General features: G+C 42.4%; 1 protein-coding gene and 2 non-coding genes across 3 annotated transcripts in view; 2 read left to right on the top strand and 1 right to left on the bottom strand.

Moving 5' to 3' along the window:
* Acadl (acyl-CoA dehydrogenase long chain) overlaps positions 1-9455 on the bottom strand; it is a 35178-nt gene extending 25723 nt beyond the window's left edge. The window contains exons 1-2 of the mRNA XM_034499152.2: positions 9241-9455; positions 2563-2718 (exon numbers count right to left, since the gene is read on the bottom strand). Coding sequence (XP_034355043.1) covers positions 2563-2718; positions 9241-9317 — 233 coding nt within the window. The 5' untranslated portion in view covers positions 9318-9455. The remainder of the gene's footprint in view (positions 1-2562; positions 2719-9240) is intronic.
* On the top strand, positions 1926-1987 carry LOC117706372 (U7 small nuclear RNA). The gene has a single exon (XR_004606486.1). It is a non-coding gene; the product is annotated as a U7 small nuclear RNA (small nuclear RNA).
* A 6762-nt stretch (positions 9456-16217) lies between the features above and the next one.
* Positions 16218-16349, top strand: LOC117706425 (small nucleolar RNA SNORA17). The gene has a single exon (XR_004606532.1). It is a non-coding gene; the product is annotated as a small nucleolar RNA SNORA17 (small nucleolar RNA).
* Positions 16350-17727: the final 1378 nt, after the last annotated feature.

The raw sequence follows: 17727 nt of genomic DNA, 5'->3' as shown, positions 1-17727 counted from the left end.
AGGCAGAGAGGCAGAGAGGCAGAGAGGCAGAGAGGCAGAGAGGCAGAGAGGCAGAGAGGCAGAGAGGCAGAGAGGCAGAGAGGCAGAGAGGCAGAGAGGCAGAGAGGCAGAGAGGCAGAGAGGCAGAGAGGCAGAGAGGCAGAGAGGCAGAGAGGCAGAGAGGCAGAGAGGCAGAGAGGCAGAGAGGCAGAGAGGCAGAGAGGCAGAGAGGCAGAGAGGCAGAGAGGCAGAGAGGCAGAGAGGCAGAGAGGCAGAGAGGCAGAGAGGCAGAGAGGCAGAGAGGCAGAGAGGCATGGGCAGGGGCAGAGATCTCTGTGAATTTGAGGATAGCCTGGTCTACACAGAAAGTCCCAGGCCAGCCAGTGGTACATAGACTTTCTCTCAAAAAAATAAAAAATTCATAAAAGTTGTTCTTAAATAATACTTAAAACCCATCTGCAAAGTAATATAGTGAATTTTGAAACACAACAAAATTCTATTTTAATACAAATCATTTTTTTGTTCTATAAAAAAAGGATTAATCAAGAGATGCCAGTTAGGGAACTAAAAAGATGGCTCAGTAATTAAGAGCACATGTTTTTTATGCAGAGGACCTGGACTCAATTCCTAGCACCCAAAGTGGTTCATAACCATTTTTAACCACAGTTCCAGAATGCACAGGATACATAGACATATTTTAAGCAAAACGTTCATACATGAAAAATAAATAAATCTATAAGACTTTTTAAAAATGACCTCAATGGTATAAATATTTAGAACTGGCCAATGACCTATCAAGCTTCACTCTGCTGACCTTTTTAACATTTACATACTTTAATTCATTTTTAACATAAAAAAGGAAAGGCTAAAATGGATCAAGAATTTACCACTTAACCATAGGATATTGTGCCAGGTCCTGCACCCTTCCTGTGGAAGGATAGTGTGACATGGTTCCAGCCCCAGGAGCAGAGCCAGTGGGATGTCAGTCTCCACAAATACAGACAGTTGCAGTGGGCCTAAGGATTGCTTGCATTATTTCATATATCTATAGATATAGATATATATAATTTGTGTGTGTGTGTGTATGTGTGTGTGTGTGTGTGTGTGTGTTTGTTCCACAGAATGTTCTCCCTACCAAGGTTAATGACTTCATGATAATTAGAAACAGCACAAGCCCAGGATGCAAAAATGTGTCCAATTAATATTCCTCAACAAAATGGTCATGCTGTGTGTGACCTTCAGGTCAGCCCTTAAGGCTGTGGGAAAGAACTCTGAAAACATGAGTTCAAGAATATATAAACAGGATTTCTCAACTATGTAAAATATAAGGATGCAAAATGAACTGTGTGAGGGGCTTCATGGCCCTCTTAAAGAACAGAGGCAGCTGCACTGAGTCAGTAAAGGGAAAGGAATAGTTAAAAACAAAAAAATAAGGTGTAAGGTCCAAGTAATAAAGGAGCACCAGGAAGGGAGGGAGTGGTGATCTCAGGGTGGAGTCCCACCAACCTAAATTCATTGTTTGTTTACAAAGGCAGGCAGATTCTGTATTCAAGGTCTGTCTGTCTGCAAGCAAGATCCAGGACAGCTAAGCTTAAGAAGTGAAGAAGTTGGAAAAGAAAAGCTAACTTTCTCTCAAGAAAATAGTCTCTATACCTAAATTTGGCAACCACAAATACTGTGCCCAGTGAACAGCACAGGACTTGCTATGTTAAAAAAAAAAAATGTACTTGCTGTCTTTTTCTAAGAATCAGGGGGTTAAGCTCATAAAATGCTGATTCTGATTCACGGGCTATTCAAAAGGAAACCTGAGGCAAATGGTTACATTGATACATTGATATGCAAATAAAAGAAGGGCTTTGGCCTGCAAAAGCTGAGCTATCTAGAGATTCAGCTCCTTTAGAATTTTATGAGGGGGGGGGGCATTTTAGAGCCAAAGCTATACAGAGAGCTGTTACAGCTCTCTTACAGTTTTTCTAACAGGTTTTTTGACTTTGGTTGAAAAACCCAAGAGCTACCTAGAAAGCTGTCTACAGAGTTACCCTGAGCAGACCACAGAGCTGTCAGCTTGCACCCATCACTGACTTCGAGTCATTGCTTCCAAAAACCCGTTCCTCAGCACCCTCTCTCAGGCTGAAAAGCTGAGCTGGTCCTTGGCATTCATATTCTCATATTCATTCTCTCTCTCTCTCTCTCTCTCTCTCTCTCTCTCTCTCTCTCTCTCTCTCTCTCGTTCCTTTGTAAGTGCACAAACTTCCGAACTCTTGACTGACACATTTTAAAAGATTTAATGTGGAGGCACAAACTTGTAGCCCCAGATACTTGGGCAACTGAGGAGAAAATGCTTGTGTCTAAGAATTCAAGACCAATCTGGGGAACACAGTAATACAGAATGTCTCAATGAAATAAAATTAATAATATTAATAGCAACAGTAAATACTTGCAAAACCTAGAAATCCTTCCTACGATTTCAATGTTATTACAGTGAAGAACAGTGAATGGGTCAAGGAAGCACTGTTTGTATGGTGTACATGACATTCCAGTCCTTCTGTCTATTACCTTAGAGCAGGCAGGGAGGGCACTTACTCTGTGTGGTAAGGAATCACTTCCTCTTGAAAAAACTTCCTTGCACTCTCCCGGAAAATGTCATGCTCCGTGGAAAAGATTCTTCTGATTCCAATATCAGTTAATTTTTTAGCAGAAGGAGTTTCTAGACGTGCTTCTGCTCCAGAATGAGAACATCTTGAAGAGACATACATTAAGAAAATTAAATCAACCATTACTCTTCATATCCAAATTAATGCCAGGGGACAACCTGGAACCCTGAGATATGCGTTCCATAGGATCTCCTTACATCCCAGACGCCGTCTCAGAACCCTCCCCCAACCCTCCTACCACAGCATGTTGTCACAGTTCAACTGTCTCCTTCTAGAAATCTGTAAGGTGACTGATATCTAGATCTAAACACAGGTGTGAGTTGAGGTGAAATACAGTGTTTCTGAATATGGACTAAACTGCATAAAAATCAAATAGTATACTAGAATAATAGTGGTAAATTTTCATGTCATGCGCAGTTTTTTAAAACAATGTAAACTCTTCCAAAGTAGCAAATTCAGAATCCTAATTGCAAACTTCAGTAGCATAAGATATGAACTAAGTATAAATGTCACTGCCAGATTGGGGTGTCAATCAAAATGCCCACCAAGACTCTGTGTGGATTTGTATAGAATTCTTTAGGATCTTCAGCTGACACTTCCCTTGCCCTCCTTCCTTCTCCTTCCTCATGCCCTCAGGGAACATGAAAAGACTTTTTTTTTTTTTATCAGTCTCTTTACTTCAACTGTATTCAGGGTTTTATTTTGTTTCTGAGGTTCCCCTTAGAAGGACATTCCTTCATACATCTTCAAACTCATACCTGAATAAAAACTTTTTTAAATAAAAATTATATTTGAAAGCAAAAACATGGATTTTCAAAAACAGGGTTAATCCATTCTCCCTGGTAGTCTTGTCCTTCACACTGATGTACACATCGATTCCCATGCCTGACACTATGTTCTGGCCCAGGCATTCAGCATGACTTGGGTATTGCAGGATATTTGATTACTCTGTGAACCCTGACATTGTGTTATTTACTGGAAAAATCTGTTTCTAGTTATGGTGTGGCTCAGCCCTAGCATATACCTCTGTGTGTGTGTGTGTGTGTGTGTGTGTGTGTGTTGGACTTTTTTCCTCTTTTTTTCTTTTTTAAATTTCTTTAAAATTTTTTATTGGATACTTTATTTACTTACAATACAGATGTCACCCCATTTCCCCATTTCCCCTCCCTAGAACCCCGTCCCATCCCCCCTCCTCCTTTATTCTTTTATACCATTTTAATTACATGCATGTATTAAGGTCAGTTCTAGGTTGAGGGTCTAGCAATACAACAGATGCAATTAGTCAAGGACCAAGCAGGACAATAAACACAAATAGTCAAAGAAAAACCAAGGCATTAAACCCAATTATGTGAACACTCCCAATTATGTGAACAATTATGTGATCACTGTTTCTAAGGGCTTATCAGGATGACCAAAATATCTGAGCCTACTTCCCTGTCCTAGCCCAAAGTCATTTTCAAGTCTGAAGCCTACTTCCTTGTTCTAGCCTAAAATTTACATTCCTGTCTGAAATTACTTCTTTATTCTTGCCTAATATTTAGATTTTCTGCCTGAGATTACTTCTTTGTTCTAGCCTAAGATTTAGATTCCTACCTGACATTACTTCTTTGTTCTAGCCTAGTATCAGATTCCTGCCTGCAGCCTACTTCCTTGTCCATGGCCAACCTAGCATATACCTTTAATCCAAGAGCTTTCTGGTTATTATAAACAGAATTAAATAAAGTCAAGAGGCAGTGAAAACAACCAGTTAACAGGGAGTGGACATAGGAGAAAATAAAACAGTGAGAGTAAGAGGAAGTCAGGAGGATGGATAGACACAGAGGAAGTAGAAGGGAGAGGCATTCAGTTTGAGGGGTTTTTGAGATGTCATGGAGAGAGCTTGCTTTTCCTTTTGTGGAGTCAGCTGAAGAGGAAGGTCAGCTGGGTGCTTCCTCTGCCTCTCTGAACTAGTAGGCTTTCACTCCAGCATCTAGCTCCCGAGTCTTCATTGGTAAAATTGAACAACTGAGATTTTGTTTTTTGTTTTTTTTAATGGGAACTGGTTTCAGCAGGTATTCTAGACATTGTTGGAACACATCCTGAACATTTGTTCAAAGCAGTTGCCAGTGGATATAAAACCCATCACCACTGGGTGGGTGGCCAATGAGCTCCAGAGAGAAAATGAAGGGCTTAAAGATCTCCCAGTCTGAGATAGCAATCAGCAACTCTGTTTAGTAGGGGTCAAGCCATTTCAGCAGAGGTTGGCCACCACACTGATGAGGGTCTAAGGCTTGATCCTTCACAGCATACAGGTGATGGGCAACTTAGTAGTACCTGGCCAGGATGACGTCTACCTAGTCACCAAAGGAAGAGATGTTCTGGAAGTCTAGCTATCACATGGGCCTAAGTACCAATGCATCTGCATACTGTGACAGACACAAAGCTCTTCCCTTTTAAGGCCATGATGAGATCTGTTATGGGACACAAAAGACATAGGAGCTCACTGGCTGCCCTCAACTCTGTCACTACTGCAGGTCTACTAAGTCAGTCCTGGTTTTCACTGCTCCAGTGCTGGGTCTCTAAAATGTTATATTAAAATGTGAAGAAAACTTATTTCTGCTGTGTGTTAAGTTCTAACATAGGTTTCTCTCTTCCTTGCATAGACCCTGTTTTTTCCTTTGGTCTTTTTTTTTTTTTCTTCCTAGAAAACATCTATTTCTTAATCATACAAAGTCATGATAAAAGTCACAGAGAAGCTAGGGGTGGAAAGAGCCTATCTCAGCATGACAAGGGCTATATAAGAAAAACCTACAGCCAACATTATGTAAGTAGTGAAGGGCCCTAGGGGCTTTGGCCAGCCTTACACCTGCTTCCTGTCAAGGCTAGGCTAAATTCCATTCTCCACCTACAGGATCATTCTCAGAATGTACTCATAGTCACCTGACCCTCTGGAAAGTCTCAGGTAGAGTTCAAATGTGTGTCATGCTTGCTAGCCAATAGATTTAAAGGTCAATATGCTTAGCCAATAGGTTTGAACTGCAACCTTGATGATCTAACCTGTGCCCCTAAAAAGCATAAAAACTGCTTGTAATAGCCATTGGGGGTCGCCTTCTCATCACTCACCTCAAGGGACTGATTAAGGGTTGACCCCCAACAAGTCAGAAAATAAATCTCTTATGTAGGAGGAGCTAAGGTGGGAGGAGTAAGGAGAGGAAGAGGAAGAGTAGGAGGGGAGAAGAACTATAGAGAGAGGAACATGGAGGTGGATGTTCACATGTCTCCCGAAGTCAAAGGTAGTTGGTATATCTAGGCTGGGTATTGGGTTACACATCTGATTGAGTGGGCATCTTGTTATTGATCATTACCAAATATATAATTTAAGCATTAGAGTCTCATTTTCCTACTGGGCCTGCGTGGATGGCGGGATGGTCCGGGCAATGCCCAGCCTTGTAGAGACAGGCAATCCAATCTCCCAGGCTGAAGTCTCGTGGGTGGCAGGGCTGGTGTTTCTGACTGGCCATTTCTAACTGCTGCGTACACGTGGCCTCCAGCTGAGAAACATGGCAGCTGAGCTAGGCAGAGCCGCAGCAGCCTAGATAGTCGGTTTGACCAGCTGCTGTTTTAAAATAATTATTGCAACACTCCTGCTTTTACATGGATCTGCATCTCAGTGTCTCACTGGGGGCGTCTCAAAGTAAGTACCACTTACTTTGTTAGTACCACTGACTGAGAGTCAGTGTCTTACACTAGGAAAATTCAAGCTATTCCCACTAAGATGGGAACAATCCAAAATGACTCTACTCCTATTTAATGTAGTGTATGGAAACTTAGCTAAAGCAATAAGACAAGAAAATAAAATAAATACAATGCAAATGGGAAAAGGATAATGGATGTAACCTAAGAGTCTCTAAAGACTCTACCAAGATAATTCTCAGAGCTAATAAACACTTTCAGCAAAGTAGCAGATACAAAGTTAATATAAAATTCAGAGGCTTCCTATATGCCATTAACAAGCATACTGAGAAAGAAAACATGGAAACAATCCCATTCACAGTAGACAGACAGACAGACTGAAAGACACACATACACACACTCCTAGGATAAACTTAACCAAGGAAATAAAAGACTTCTACAGTGTAAATGTTAAGACACCAAAGAATAAAATGAAGGACAATACTAGAAGACAGAAAGACCTCCTGTTCACAGCTCAGAAGAATTAATATTAGGAAAATGGCCAGCCTATCAAAAGCAATCTACAAATCGAATACAGCCCTCCCCCCCCCCAAAAAAAAAATTCCTGCGCTATTCTTCAATGAAACTGAAAAAAAAAAGTATGTTAAAACTTATATGGAGGCACAAAACACCAAGGAAGGCTATAGCAATCCCGAACAAAAGAATACTGCTGGAGGTATCACCGTACCTGGGTATAAGCTATGCTACAGAGTCATCGCAATGGACACAGCATAGTAATGACAACAGAAAGCACACACACACACAATGGAACAAGGGACACAAATGTAAGTGCTGGCAACTGCAGCTCCCTGATCTCTGATAATGATGGCAAAAGTATACACTGAGGGAAAGACAGATGAATGGAGGATGAAAATATGGTGCTATGTTAGGTACTTCTCTGTTGCTCTGATAGAATACTGTAGCCATAGAAGAAAGGGTTTGCTTGGGCTTACAGTTACAGAGGGATGAGGGTCTACCACCATCACAGCCAGAGGCATGGCAATAAACAGAGGGCTGAGGCAGGAGAGATCAGATGTACCACAAACACTAGGCAGAAAAAGCAAACTGGAATGGGCAGCAGGCCGGATCCTAGTGATTACTTCCTGCAGCAAGGCCACGCCCCCTAGCCTTCACCAAAGGCAACAAACTGCTGACCAAATTTTAAAGGCCAGTGAGAACCTGGCACAAGACCTGCAGGTGGTTTCTCAGATCACAACAAAGTTTACTTTACCGCTAATAACTGAAATGACTGCTTTCAATTCATTGCTGTGAGGTAAGCATTTTAAAGTACGTATTTGTCCACACAGATGTTCACATGTTGCCTTTTCCTCAGTGTAAGAGCAATGCTAAGACTAGACTAGCAGGCTTCTGAGATTCAGATGGAATTGTTTATCACTATAAGTAGGGAGCTTGTGTGTAAGTCTGCCTGGGTCTTAAAATGGTACACCTTATAATAAGCTAAAAAAAAAAAAAAAACAGAATATTTCTAAGTACAGGAAAAGAAATGCATAAATAAGCACTTCCCTGTTTAGTTAAAAGTGCTAAAGGGAATACGCATAGGACCAAACTCAAAACATTTACTTGGCAGTTAAGTTTGCTGAAACATCTATTTTCAGTTTTGAGACACCTATACTGAATAAATCAATAACCTTCAGGCTAGGAGTCTCCAGTGTTAAAAGTCTCTGCCTTTTAAGTCAGGGTCTCACCAAGCAGCTCAAAAGAGGCTTCAAATTCATCATGATCCTCTGGCCTCCACACAGAGTGTGGAGGGGAATTACAGGCCTGTTACCACTTTAAAGCCTCGAATACATTTTTTAAAAAGTCAAAAAGTCAGAAACTAAATGAAATGACCTATTAGCACACTCAGGCCTGGCAGCTGGATGTAAGTATATACGTTCTTGGGCTCAGCCTAGGACTCACTCCATAAATGCTGAATCAGACTGCGTCTCAACTGGATCGTGGACTATTATGCTCATAAACGTTTAAGAATCCCGTGACGATAAAACTATAGCTCCTGACTCACTGACCATTCTCCAATATCCTATTTAAGGCAGAGCTTCTTCCCACACTTGGATCAAAAGAAGATCATTTTGGGGTTCTCTAAATTTAAGAGCTCGAGGAAGACCTGATGCAAAGGTCAAAACATCACTATCTGGGAAGAACTATCTTAAAGTCCTCGGAACTTTCCCAAGTCTCCCCACATTACCACAGCACTTTATTGTACTTCGCAACAATGTGCTAATTAGCTCATTTAAATGTCCTGCCACCATAATTAAGGAAGCTTTACACTTCCAGTCTGCTTTATCCAATGAATGGATTTTAAGACAGGTAAAAACTTTTGATCTTAGTGTAAACACCTCTTAATAGTCTCTAAAGCTCTCGGGAGCTGCCTATTAATCCCTCCACATTTAATTAGTTTAAGGATTTGGTAATGAATCTACATCTACTTTATCAGATGGGGCCCAAGTCGGGCTGATAGATGTTGCTCTGGTCTTCCGGTCCCTGCCTCTGCACACCGAGTCCCAAGTTCACTGTCAGGTGGCAGTCCTCAGTCTCCGTTCCAACTAGGCTAAAGGTCGCAGCTACTCCGTGGCAGCGCCCAGGGGGTGATCGCCCCCGCTAGGGCTGGGCAACTCTTTCAAAGTCAGTTCCCGGGACACGCTGTAGGACGCGGGGCGGGGCCCGGGCCCGGAGCAAGCATTCGGGGGAGCCTTGCCTTTTGGGGCGCAGCGGACCGTGGAGGGAACACCCCGAGTTCTCCAGGCCACAGCGGGCAGCCCCGGGTTCCGGAGAGAAGGCTCGGTCCCTTCCTCCGGCCCCATCGCCCCGGCTCACACCCCATTCTCAGAGCTCCGCCACCCCGGTTGCCCATACCCCAGGCTGCACCCGCACTCACCGAGCGCAGGGCGGCGGATGTGCAGCCGAGCGGGCGCTCAAGACGCGCAGGGAGCGGAGAAGCAGGCGCGCAGCCATGGCGGGACGGACAGACGGACGGCGGGCCGGACTGGCGGGCTCCGCGGCGGACGCAGGGGGACGGCGGGGCGGCCGGACGGCAGGACGGTGGGGCGGGCCTCGGGTTCAGCCAACTGCGGGCCGCAGGGCGGTGCCGCCAGCTCGGGCGGGGTCTGGGCCGGCTCTGCGCGACGCCCCGTGCGCCCTCCCCGCCCCGCTGCGGGGCTGAGCGAGGGTTCCCCAGGGTGTCGCCTCGGAGCAGCGCAAGGCGCCCCAACGCCCCGCACTGAAAGATGCATGAAGTTCATTTTCTAACTTTGGAAGGCTCACTTCATGTCTATAACTCTATGAGTACTCACTGTAAAGAATTGTGCTGTTTTGGTTTGTTTTTTCTTTCCTTGCAAAAGTTTGTAGCTACTCTTTGAAAATAAATATATATATTTGATACCGAAATAACATTTGGTTCAGTTCTCCAATAGTACTTGAAGTCGTATATGGTTGTTTCACTTTTTTGTTGTTTTTAGTTCAAGGAAATGGGGTATTTGGGTTTATAGATTTGACTTTGTAATGATTTGGTTTGTAATGGGGAATTCCTGAAAGGTTCTGAACTCTAAAGAATATGCACAGTAGGTTTCTAAGGAGGCAAAGGGGCCTAAGTCAAAAACAACAGTCACCGAGTCTGAAATAATGAAATAGTGAAAGTGAAAGACATTTTGTGTTAGCAATCGACTACTGACAGCCAACTCATAGTAGGATGAACAGAAATGTTTCAAAAGAAAGCTTTGGTACTTCAGAGCACCAACAATCTGGAAAATAGGACGTCTTTTTTTATTTAAAAAAATATTTTAATTACATTTTGTGTGTGTGTATGTGTGTCCCGCACTCATGTGGAGTCCAAAATTGTGTGTGTGTGTCTGTCTGTCTGTCTATCTGTCTGCTGCGCACTCATGCGGAGTCCAGAAGTTCATATCAGATGTCTTCATCAATTGCCCTCCGGGTTCTCATTGAACCCGGAGTTTATAAAATTGACTAGCCTGTCTGGCAGTAATCTACCTGTTTCTCTGCTTCCCCTAGGGCTATATTTAGGAGAGTACTCCAGAGAGTTCAGCCAATACCTGGGGAGAAGGCATTACACTCAGGTCTTAACTCCTAGACAGCAGGCATGTTACCCATTAAGAACACTCTCCCCAGCTCACCTCAGATTTTTAGGCCTCAAAATCTAATTCTCACCCCCACCCCAACCACTTCCCTGAAGTTGCTGTGTCTAACGAGATGCCATAGCACTTCAACTCCCAAACACTGCTTTTCTTCTCTACCTTGGCATGAGCACTCCTCTGCTTTTTTGAGAGATGCTCACAATGGCCTTCCACAAGCAAACACTCACATGTCATGTCACTCTCCCCATTCAATGAGTTAAAGACAATAGTGTCAAGTTAAAGTGTTTCTGAGATAGAACTATGGAGGACTCTCCTAGTTAGGGTTTTACTGCTGTGAACAGACATCATGACCAAGGCAACTCTTCCAAAAGAACTATTTAATTGGGGCTGGCTTACAGGTTCTGAGGTTCAATCCATTATCATCAAGGCAGGCATGGTGCTAGGAGAACTGAGAGTTCTACATCTTCATCCTAAAGGAGGCAGGAGAAGATTGTTCTCCAGGTAGCTAAAACAAGGGTCTTAAAGCCCATGCCCACAGTGACATACCTCCTCCAACAAGGCCACACCTCCAAATAGTGTGACTTCCCCATACAAGCATATTCAAACTACCACAAGGACTTATCTGGGATTTTTGAATCATAATGACACTCTTCAAATCTGATGGTGCTGCTAGCCCTCTTTCTAGTCTGTTAGTAGGGCCAAGGGTGCACATTCAAATAACATTTCTTTTAAATGTTAAGGCTAAGAATTACTGCAAAGTCCTTAGAAAAACCTTCTGATTTCACAGCAAGTATTAATCAACTTATACAGAGATCTGTTTTATTATAATACTATTTGCATAAACATGAAAAAATCATCAGTGAACTTTTCTCGCATTTCCATTTGAATGACAAATGAGCCCCTTTCCATGTTATAATACTAACTGATTGATTTAGAAACGACCCACTATCTTAGAGCAAGCTTTCCATATTGCTATTGGCTTCTAACGTTGCTATTTTTGCAGGTTTTTTTCTTCAATTAGCTCCTATCACTTTTTTTTTTCAAACTTAAGTAAGTCCAACATCAATATTTGTATCCAAACTGCTGTTAGCTTACTGAGAAAAATGTCAGACATGGACAAAAGTTAATAATATACTAAACTATCTCCCACTTATCTTTTCCTCAGATGCTCAAATATTAACATTTTGACCAATTTGCCACATTATGTGGAAGGTTTTTCTGAAGCATTTGAAAAACTATTGTATATGTCATGTTCCCTTTTCCCTCCTGTTACTTCCCAAGAGTAAGGAATTACCATATTACTCATTGAGATATTAAGTATAGACATTTAACATTAAGGTAAAATTCTGGTGTGTTTGTTTGTTGAGACACAATCTTACTTTGTGTAGTTCTGACTAACCTGGAAATCACTATGAATACCAGGCTGGCCTTGAACTCACACAGATCTGCTTACCTCTGCCTTTCAAGCACTATAAGGTATGTGCCACATGCCCAGCTTAAATAGAATTCCGTTTTTTGTTTTAAAAGTTTTCTTAAAAATTTATTTCACGTATATCAGTACATTGTTGTTATCTTCAGATACATCAGAAGAGGGCATGGGATGCCGTTACAGATGGTTGTGAGCCACCATGTAGTTGTTCAGAATTGAACTCAGAACCTCTGGAAGAGCAGCCAGTGCTCTTAACTATTGGGCCATCTCTCCAGTCTTTAGGTGAAATTCTTTAAACATTTACAGTCCTTTTTTCCCCAATTTCAGCAAATTCCCAGTATCCTTTCATTTCAATAAGCTTTGATACGGACTCCATCCTGCCTTGCTGTTTGTCTTCAGGTACTGGGTGTGGACTTGTGGGTCTCCAGTGTGCTCTGACAGGCACTCTCATGAAAAGCAACAGCGCCTGGCCTCAGGCCAGTTTCCTCAGCAAGTCGCAGCCAGCCAACATGGAGCCCTTTGATTTTGCATTTCCCTTCCTTCCTTCCTTCCTTCCTTCCTTCCTTCCTTCCTTCCTTCCTTCCTTTAGTTTTTTATTTTCATTTTATTTTTGCCTTTCTTTTTTTTCTCAACATAATTTTTTTATTGATTATTTGGGATTTTTCACATCATGTACCCTAATCACACTCACTTCCCAGTCCACCTAGGTTTGCCCCCAACCCTTGTGACTCTTTCCGAAAGAAAGAAGAAAAGAAGTGCAATTTGTATTGCCCATATACTTACTGGAGCATGGTCAAAGTCCCAGTGGCCAGCCCCTTAAAGAAAACTGAGTCCTTCCCCACCTGCACCCCTGCCAGAAGCCATCAGTTGTGGAAAGCTACACTTCAACATCCTCATGAAAAAATTTTAAAAGTTCTCTTCAATTGCTTTCTGTTTAGGCTGTTACTTTTTAGGAGAGAGGATAGTGGTTGTCACAGAAGCCTGCTATGTCCCTCTTTCACAGCTGTGAGTCTGCAGTCATTGATACCACTACAAAAGAAGCTTCCTTTCCTTTTTACAGTCAGTGGGAGCACAGTTCATGGACTTCCACATGGTTTCTGGTGAGATTTTTTTTATCATTAATAATAATAATAATAATAATAATAATAATAATAATATTATTATTATTATTATTATTATTTATGTGAATATACCGTCGCTGTCTTCAGACACACCAGAAGAGGGCATCAGATCCCATTACAGATGGTTGTGAGCCACCATGTAGTTGCTCAGAATTGAACTCAGGACCTCTGAAAATGCAGTCAGTGCTCTTAACTGCTGAGCCATCTCTCCTGGCCTATTTTTGCCTTTCTTGATCCTTCATTTTCTAGGAGTAACTTGATCTGGTTTCACGACTGGGGGGTGGGGTGGGGGGTTAGGGGGTGGGGGTTGTGTGTTTTGTTTGTTTGGTCTTTTGTTTTTCAGGTTTCCTTGTGGCAGAATTGATGTAAATGATGTATGTCCTTGTCCTGTTACATTCTTGCTAAGTAAGGCTAACTGGAGCCACATGTGTTTAAGATCCTGTTTATCTGGTTTCTTTATGATGAAGTGATTGTTTCCTTTTATAAAATAAAAACAAACAAGTACAAGGACTCTGTGTGTGTGTGTGTGTGTGTGTGTGTGTGTACTCATTCCTGGGGGTAGGACTCAGGCCTTACACAACAAACCAGCTTCTATGTAGAATCTGCTGTATTCAAATGATATAAAAGGTTGAACAATAACCAGAATTTCACGAACCGCTTTGAGCAGTTTGTATTCCCCTTGTAGGAGTATGGCATATGTTGCTTGAGAGTTCTACAGGCATACCTTTCTAGAGAATATGGAGCAGAGTTTCTTTGTATTGCCCAGACGACTGTCACAAACTTCGGCACATTTAGACAATCCCCCTGCCTTAGTACTGAGTAAGCAGGGCTACTGACACTTGCTACCGTCCCAAGGAAGAGCACGATGTGATAACTGAAACGTCAGTGGCGCCCAGAGACTTATATCAATGGATATGCCTAAACCTGAGCAGTAAAAGATAATTAAGAAAAAGATGGGAAAGTCAGGAAAGCTCACCAGAAAGTGATGGGTAAAGGAACCTGTCTAACTGGAAAGTTTATGTTGGAAAGTAGAGTGTTGTGCAAATGTACGTCTAAGACTTCTTGGATTTGCTTCTCAGTCTGGAGATCTAGTGGATCAGTGCTTGCAAAGGGCCAGGCTCACAAATCGGCCGTGGTCACTGGATGGCAATGATCGGCATTTTTTATGAGTACTGCATATCAAACCAGGTAGTTTACATTTGGTATGATAAGAAGTGAAGAGTGCTATGACTGAGGAAGGCAAAAATAACTCATTTGTTCTCTCATTCCATAAATATTGAGTTTCTTCTAACCATAAACGTTTGACTTTGTATAAGATAAAACACATGCTATGAAAGGGGGCAGTTGAATAGCTATGACAATAAGAACAACAAGGACTGGAGAGATGGCTCTGTGGCTAAGAGCACTGACTGCTTTGCCAGAGGATTAGAGTTCAATTTCTAGCATCCACATGTGGCTAATACTTTCTGTAACTCCAGTTGGAGGGAATCTGAGGTCTTCCACGGGAACTAAACATGCAAGTGGCACACAGACATAGACATACATGCATATAAAATAATAATAATTACTATTTTTAATGAAAGAGAGAATAGTATGTCATATAAGAGTGACATGAAAACAGAAAATTGATGGCATAAAGAAAATGAGCTGAGCAATGGTGACCCCAAGTTACTCTTTATTTACCTCGTTTTATGGCATAATAGAAAACTCATAGGAAAGAACATTCTAGACTGCAGCCAAAAAATCTTCTCTTAGAGTTTCTTAATCTCTCTGTGTCTCCATTTCCTTATTTGTAACATGGAGATATTAATAGCATCTACCTCATACCTTAGCTTTGTTGTGAAACTAAAATAAGACGAAATATGTAGAGCATCCATTCTGGGCATGGTAGGAGACTAGTACACAGTAATGTCATGACTATGTCTCCTCACCCTAAATCTAAATGGAGGGCATGGTGTGCTCAGGTTGCCAGGGAAACAAACACCAGAGAACCCTACCCTTTCTCTCATTCATTTCCCATTCATTCATTTGGGAAGTGTTTACAACAACTGAGCCTCCTAGTCCTTCTACTTTTTACTGGACAGGTCGGGTCATCTCTTGAATTTTTTCTAGACTCCAAGGAGGAGAGCATGGGATACCAAATTCACCTCCTCATTTCTTGTTCTTGTTCTTGTTCTTGTTCTTGTTCTTGTTCTTGTTCTTGTTCTTGTTCTTGTTCCTGTTCCTGTTCCTCTTCCTCTTCCTCTTCCTCTTCCTCTTCCTCTTCCTCCTCCTCCTCCTCCTCCTCTTCCTCCTCCTCCTCCTCCTCCTCCTCCTCCTCCTCCTTCTCCTCCTCCTCTCCTCCTCCTCCTCCTCCTCCCCTCCTCCTCCTCCTCCTCCTCTCCTCCTCCTCCTCCTCCTCCTCCTCCTCTCCTCCTCCTCCTCCTCCTCCTCCCCCTCCTCCTCCTCCGCCTCCTCTACTTCTTCTTCTTCTTCTTCTTCTTCTTCTTCTTCTTCTTCTTCTTCTTCTTCTTCTTCTTCTTCTTCTTCTTCTTCTTCTTCTTCTTCTTCTTCTTCTCCTGAGAAAAAAACTTGACAACTAATGCCAACAGCCTTTTTTAACAACACTATTTAGGGAAAGCTTGGCCTCAGTACCATTTAACCCAGAGTTCATAAACAGCACAAGGGATTTTTAAAGTTGATGTTAAAAGAGGCTAAAGGACAAAACAATTTCATTTGTCTGTAGTCTAAAACCAAGGTACTATTTCTGGCTTGATTTTCTGATCTGGTGCAAACAATCATTGACCATGTCAAAACATTCGTCCCTCAAGGGACATTGTAACTTCTAGGCCATGATACAGGGGTTAATCAAGTGCTTGGAGTCTATAGAAATTAGTTAGCTATGAAAATGAATAAGACAGTGTCACTATCTAACAGGTCACACAGGAAGTCTCAGAAATATGAAGCCAATATATAGACTAAAGTTCAGAGGTTATCTGGTTAAAAGAGAAGCAAGACAGGTGTGAAGAAGCCAGGGCTCATCTGGAATCTCCTCTAAGTATGGAAACTGCCATAGCTTGCCTAAATTTTCTGAGGCCACATTAAATATAGGTTGATTGGTACAGACCAAGTACGGGAACACGTGAACTTAGTAGGTCTAACATATAGTATTTAAGGCTTTACTTACTCAGAATCGAAAAAAATTAGTAGCTGTGTCATTAGATTGTAGGGAAGAGCTGCCCCCAGAGGCTTCGCCCTTGTGGCTGCTATATCACGAGTATATCAGGAGGTGGCAGAGAGGAGAGAGACCATGTCTATACTCAGTGTTCTGACCTGTAAATATCTGAATGAATAGTAGACTAAGACTCCCTGAAAAAAGCACCCATGGATATCCTGTTATTGCCTTGGGTTATGGAGGTCTGGTAGTTTTGAATCTGTAGGACCAGCCCTTCATGCACTCCAGCAATTAATTGATGGGTGAACCAATTCAAAGCCCTGCATCTGGACCTAAGAGGTATTTGAGCTGGTCAGCCTACCAGCTCTTTTCCATCCTTACCACAGGGGCTAGCTCCCACCCTGTCTTACCTGCTCATCCAATGCCACTACCAGAAAGGGTCAGAGTCAACTCTCCCACTCTCATGCTCTCCTGGCTGGTTCATCTACACCCATGCCATCAAGGCCAGCTCAACTGTGCTACTGTGAGATGGAGGGCCTGTTACCCCTAGTGCTGCAGCAAACAAAGTGCTGGTCCTGATATCCTGCTCTCATGACCACAGGGACAGTTATCCTGCCTGATTTAGGTGGCAAGGGGCAAGGAGGAGGGACCTTTCCATCACCCATGCCACTTCATGGGAGACAAGTGGTAGGGTCAGCTCTCCCATGTTCATACCCTCGGGGTTAGCTCACTCCCAACCCAGAGATTAGAGTCACCCCCCCCCCCCCCCAGTGACACACTTTCTTCCAGAAGGCTACAAGCTCCTAATCATCTACCTCTTCTTAGACAGTTCCACTTCCTGATGACTAAGCATTCAAGTACATGAGCCTGTGTTCTTATTCAAACCACCACAGATGTTAATTCTATTCATGAAGGCTCTACTCTCTGACATTTGTCACTTCCCAAAGCCTACAACTCCTAACACCCTCAGAGTATTAAGATTTTACTCCATGTGAATGTGTGTGTGTGTGTGTGTGTGTGTGTGTGTGTGTGTGTGTGTAGCATAAATACTCAGGGAATCGCAGGGACCCATCTTTGCTTTCTCAGATGAATTATTACATGTTGAGGACTGCTCATAGATTTTTTTCCCCTGTTCTGTTTTTCTACTTGTCTATTCACGTAAAGAAAATGAGTTTATCGGGAGCCAGTTTATGTACCAGTTAGTGAAGCTGGAACTTGTTTGTGGGGACAGACTAGAACAGAAATATAGGTCAAATGTTGATAATGTAATGAAGATTAGTCTTTTGTCTATTCATAAGTGAATGACTCTGTGCTTGCACTTTGATATTGAGAAGAGTAATGGAATGTTGGAGAAAGGAGGGAGGGTGAGAAGGAAGGGAGAATGGGAACCAGAAGAGAGAAAATGTGTATTAAATACACAGATCCTAAGAAACACTAAATGGGTTCAATCTACTCTCACAATAACATCAGCAGCAGACATGTACTCACTTTTTATATTATATTCATAGTACACCAGAGTTTTCAACTACAAAATGAAATATCAGAAAAGATTGTCATGAAAATAAAAACT

This window comes from Arvicanthis niloticus, chromosome 3 (assembly GCF_011762505.2).
Source record: "Arvicanthis niloticus isolate mArvNil1 chromosome 3, mArvNil1.pat.X, whole genome shotgun sequence".
NCBI classification, from domain to species: Eukaryota; Metazoa; Chordata; class Mammalia; order Rodentia; family Muridae; genus Arvicanthis; species Arvicanthis niloticus.
The sequence above is the reverse complement of the archived record's forward strand: the minus strand, read 5'-3'. Positions and strand labels throughout refer to the sequence as shown.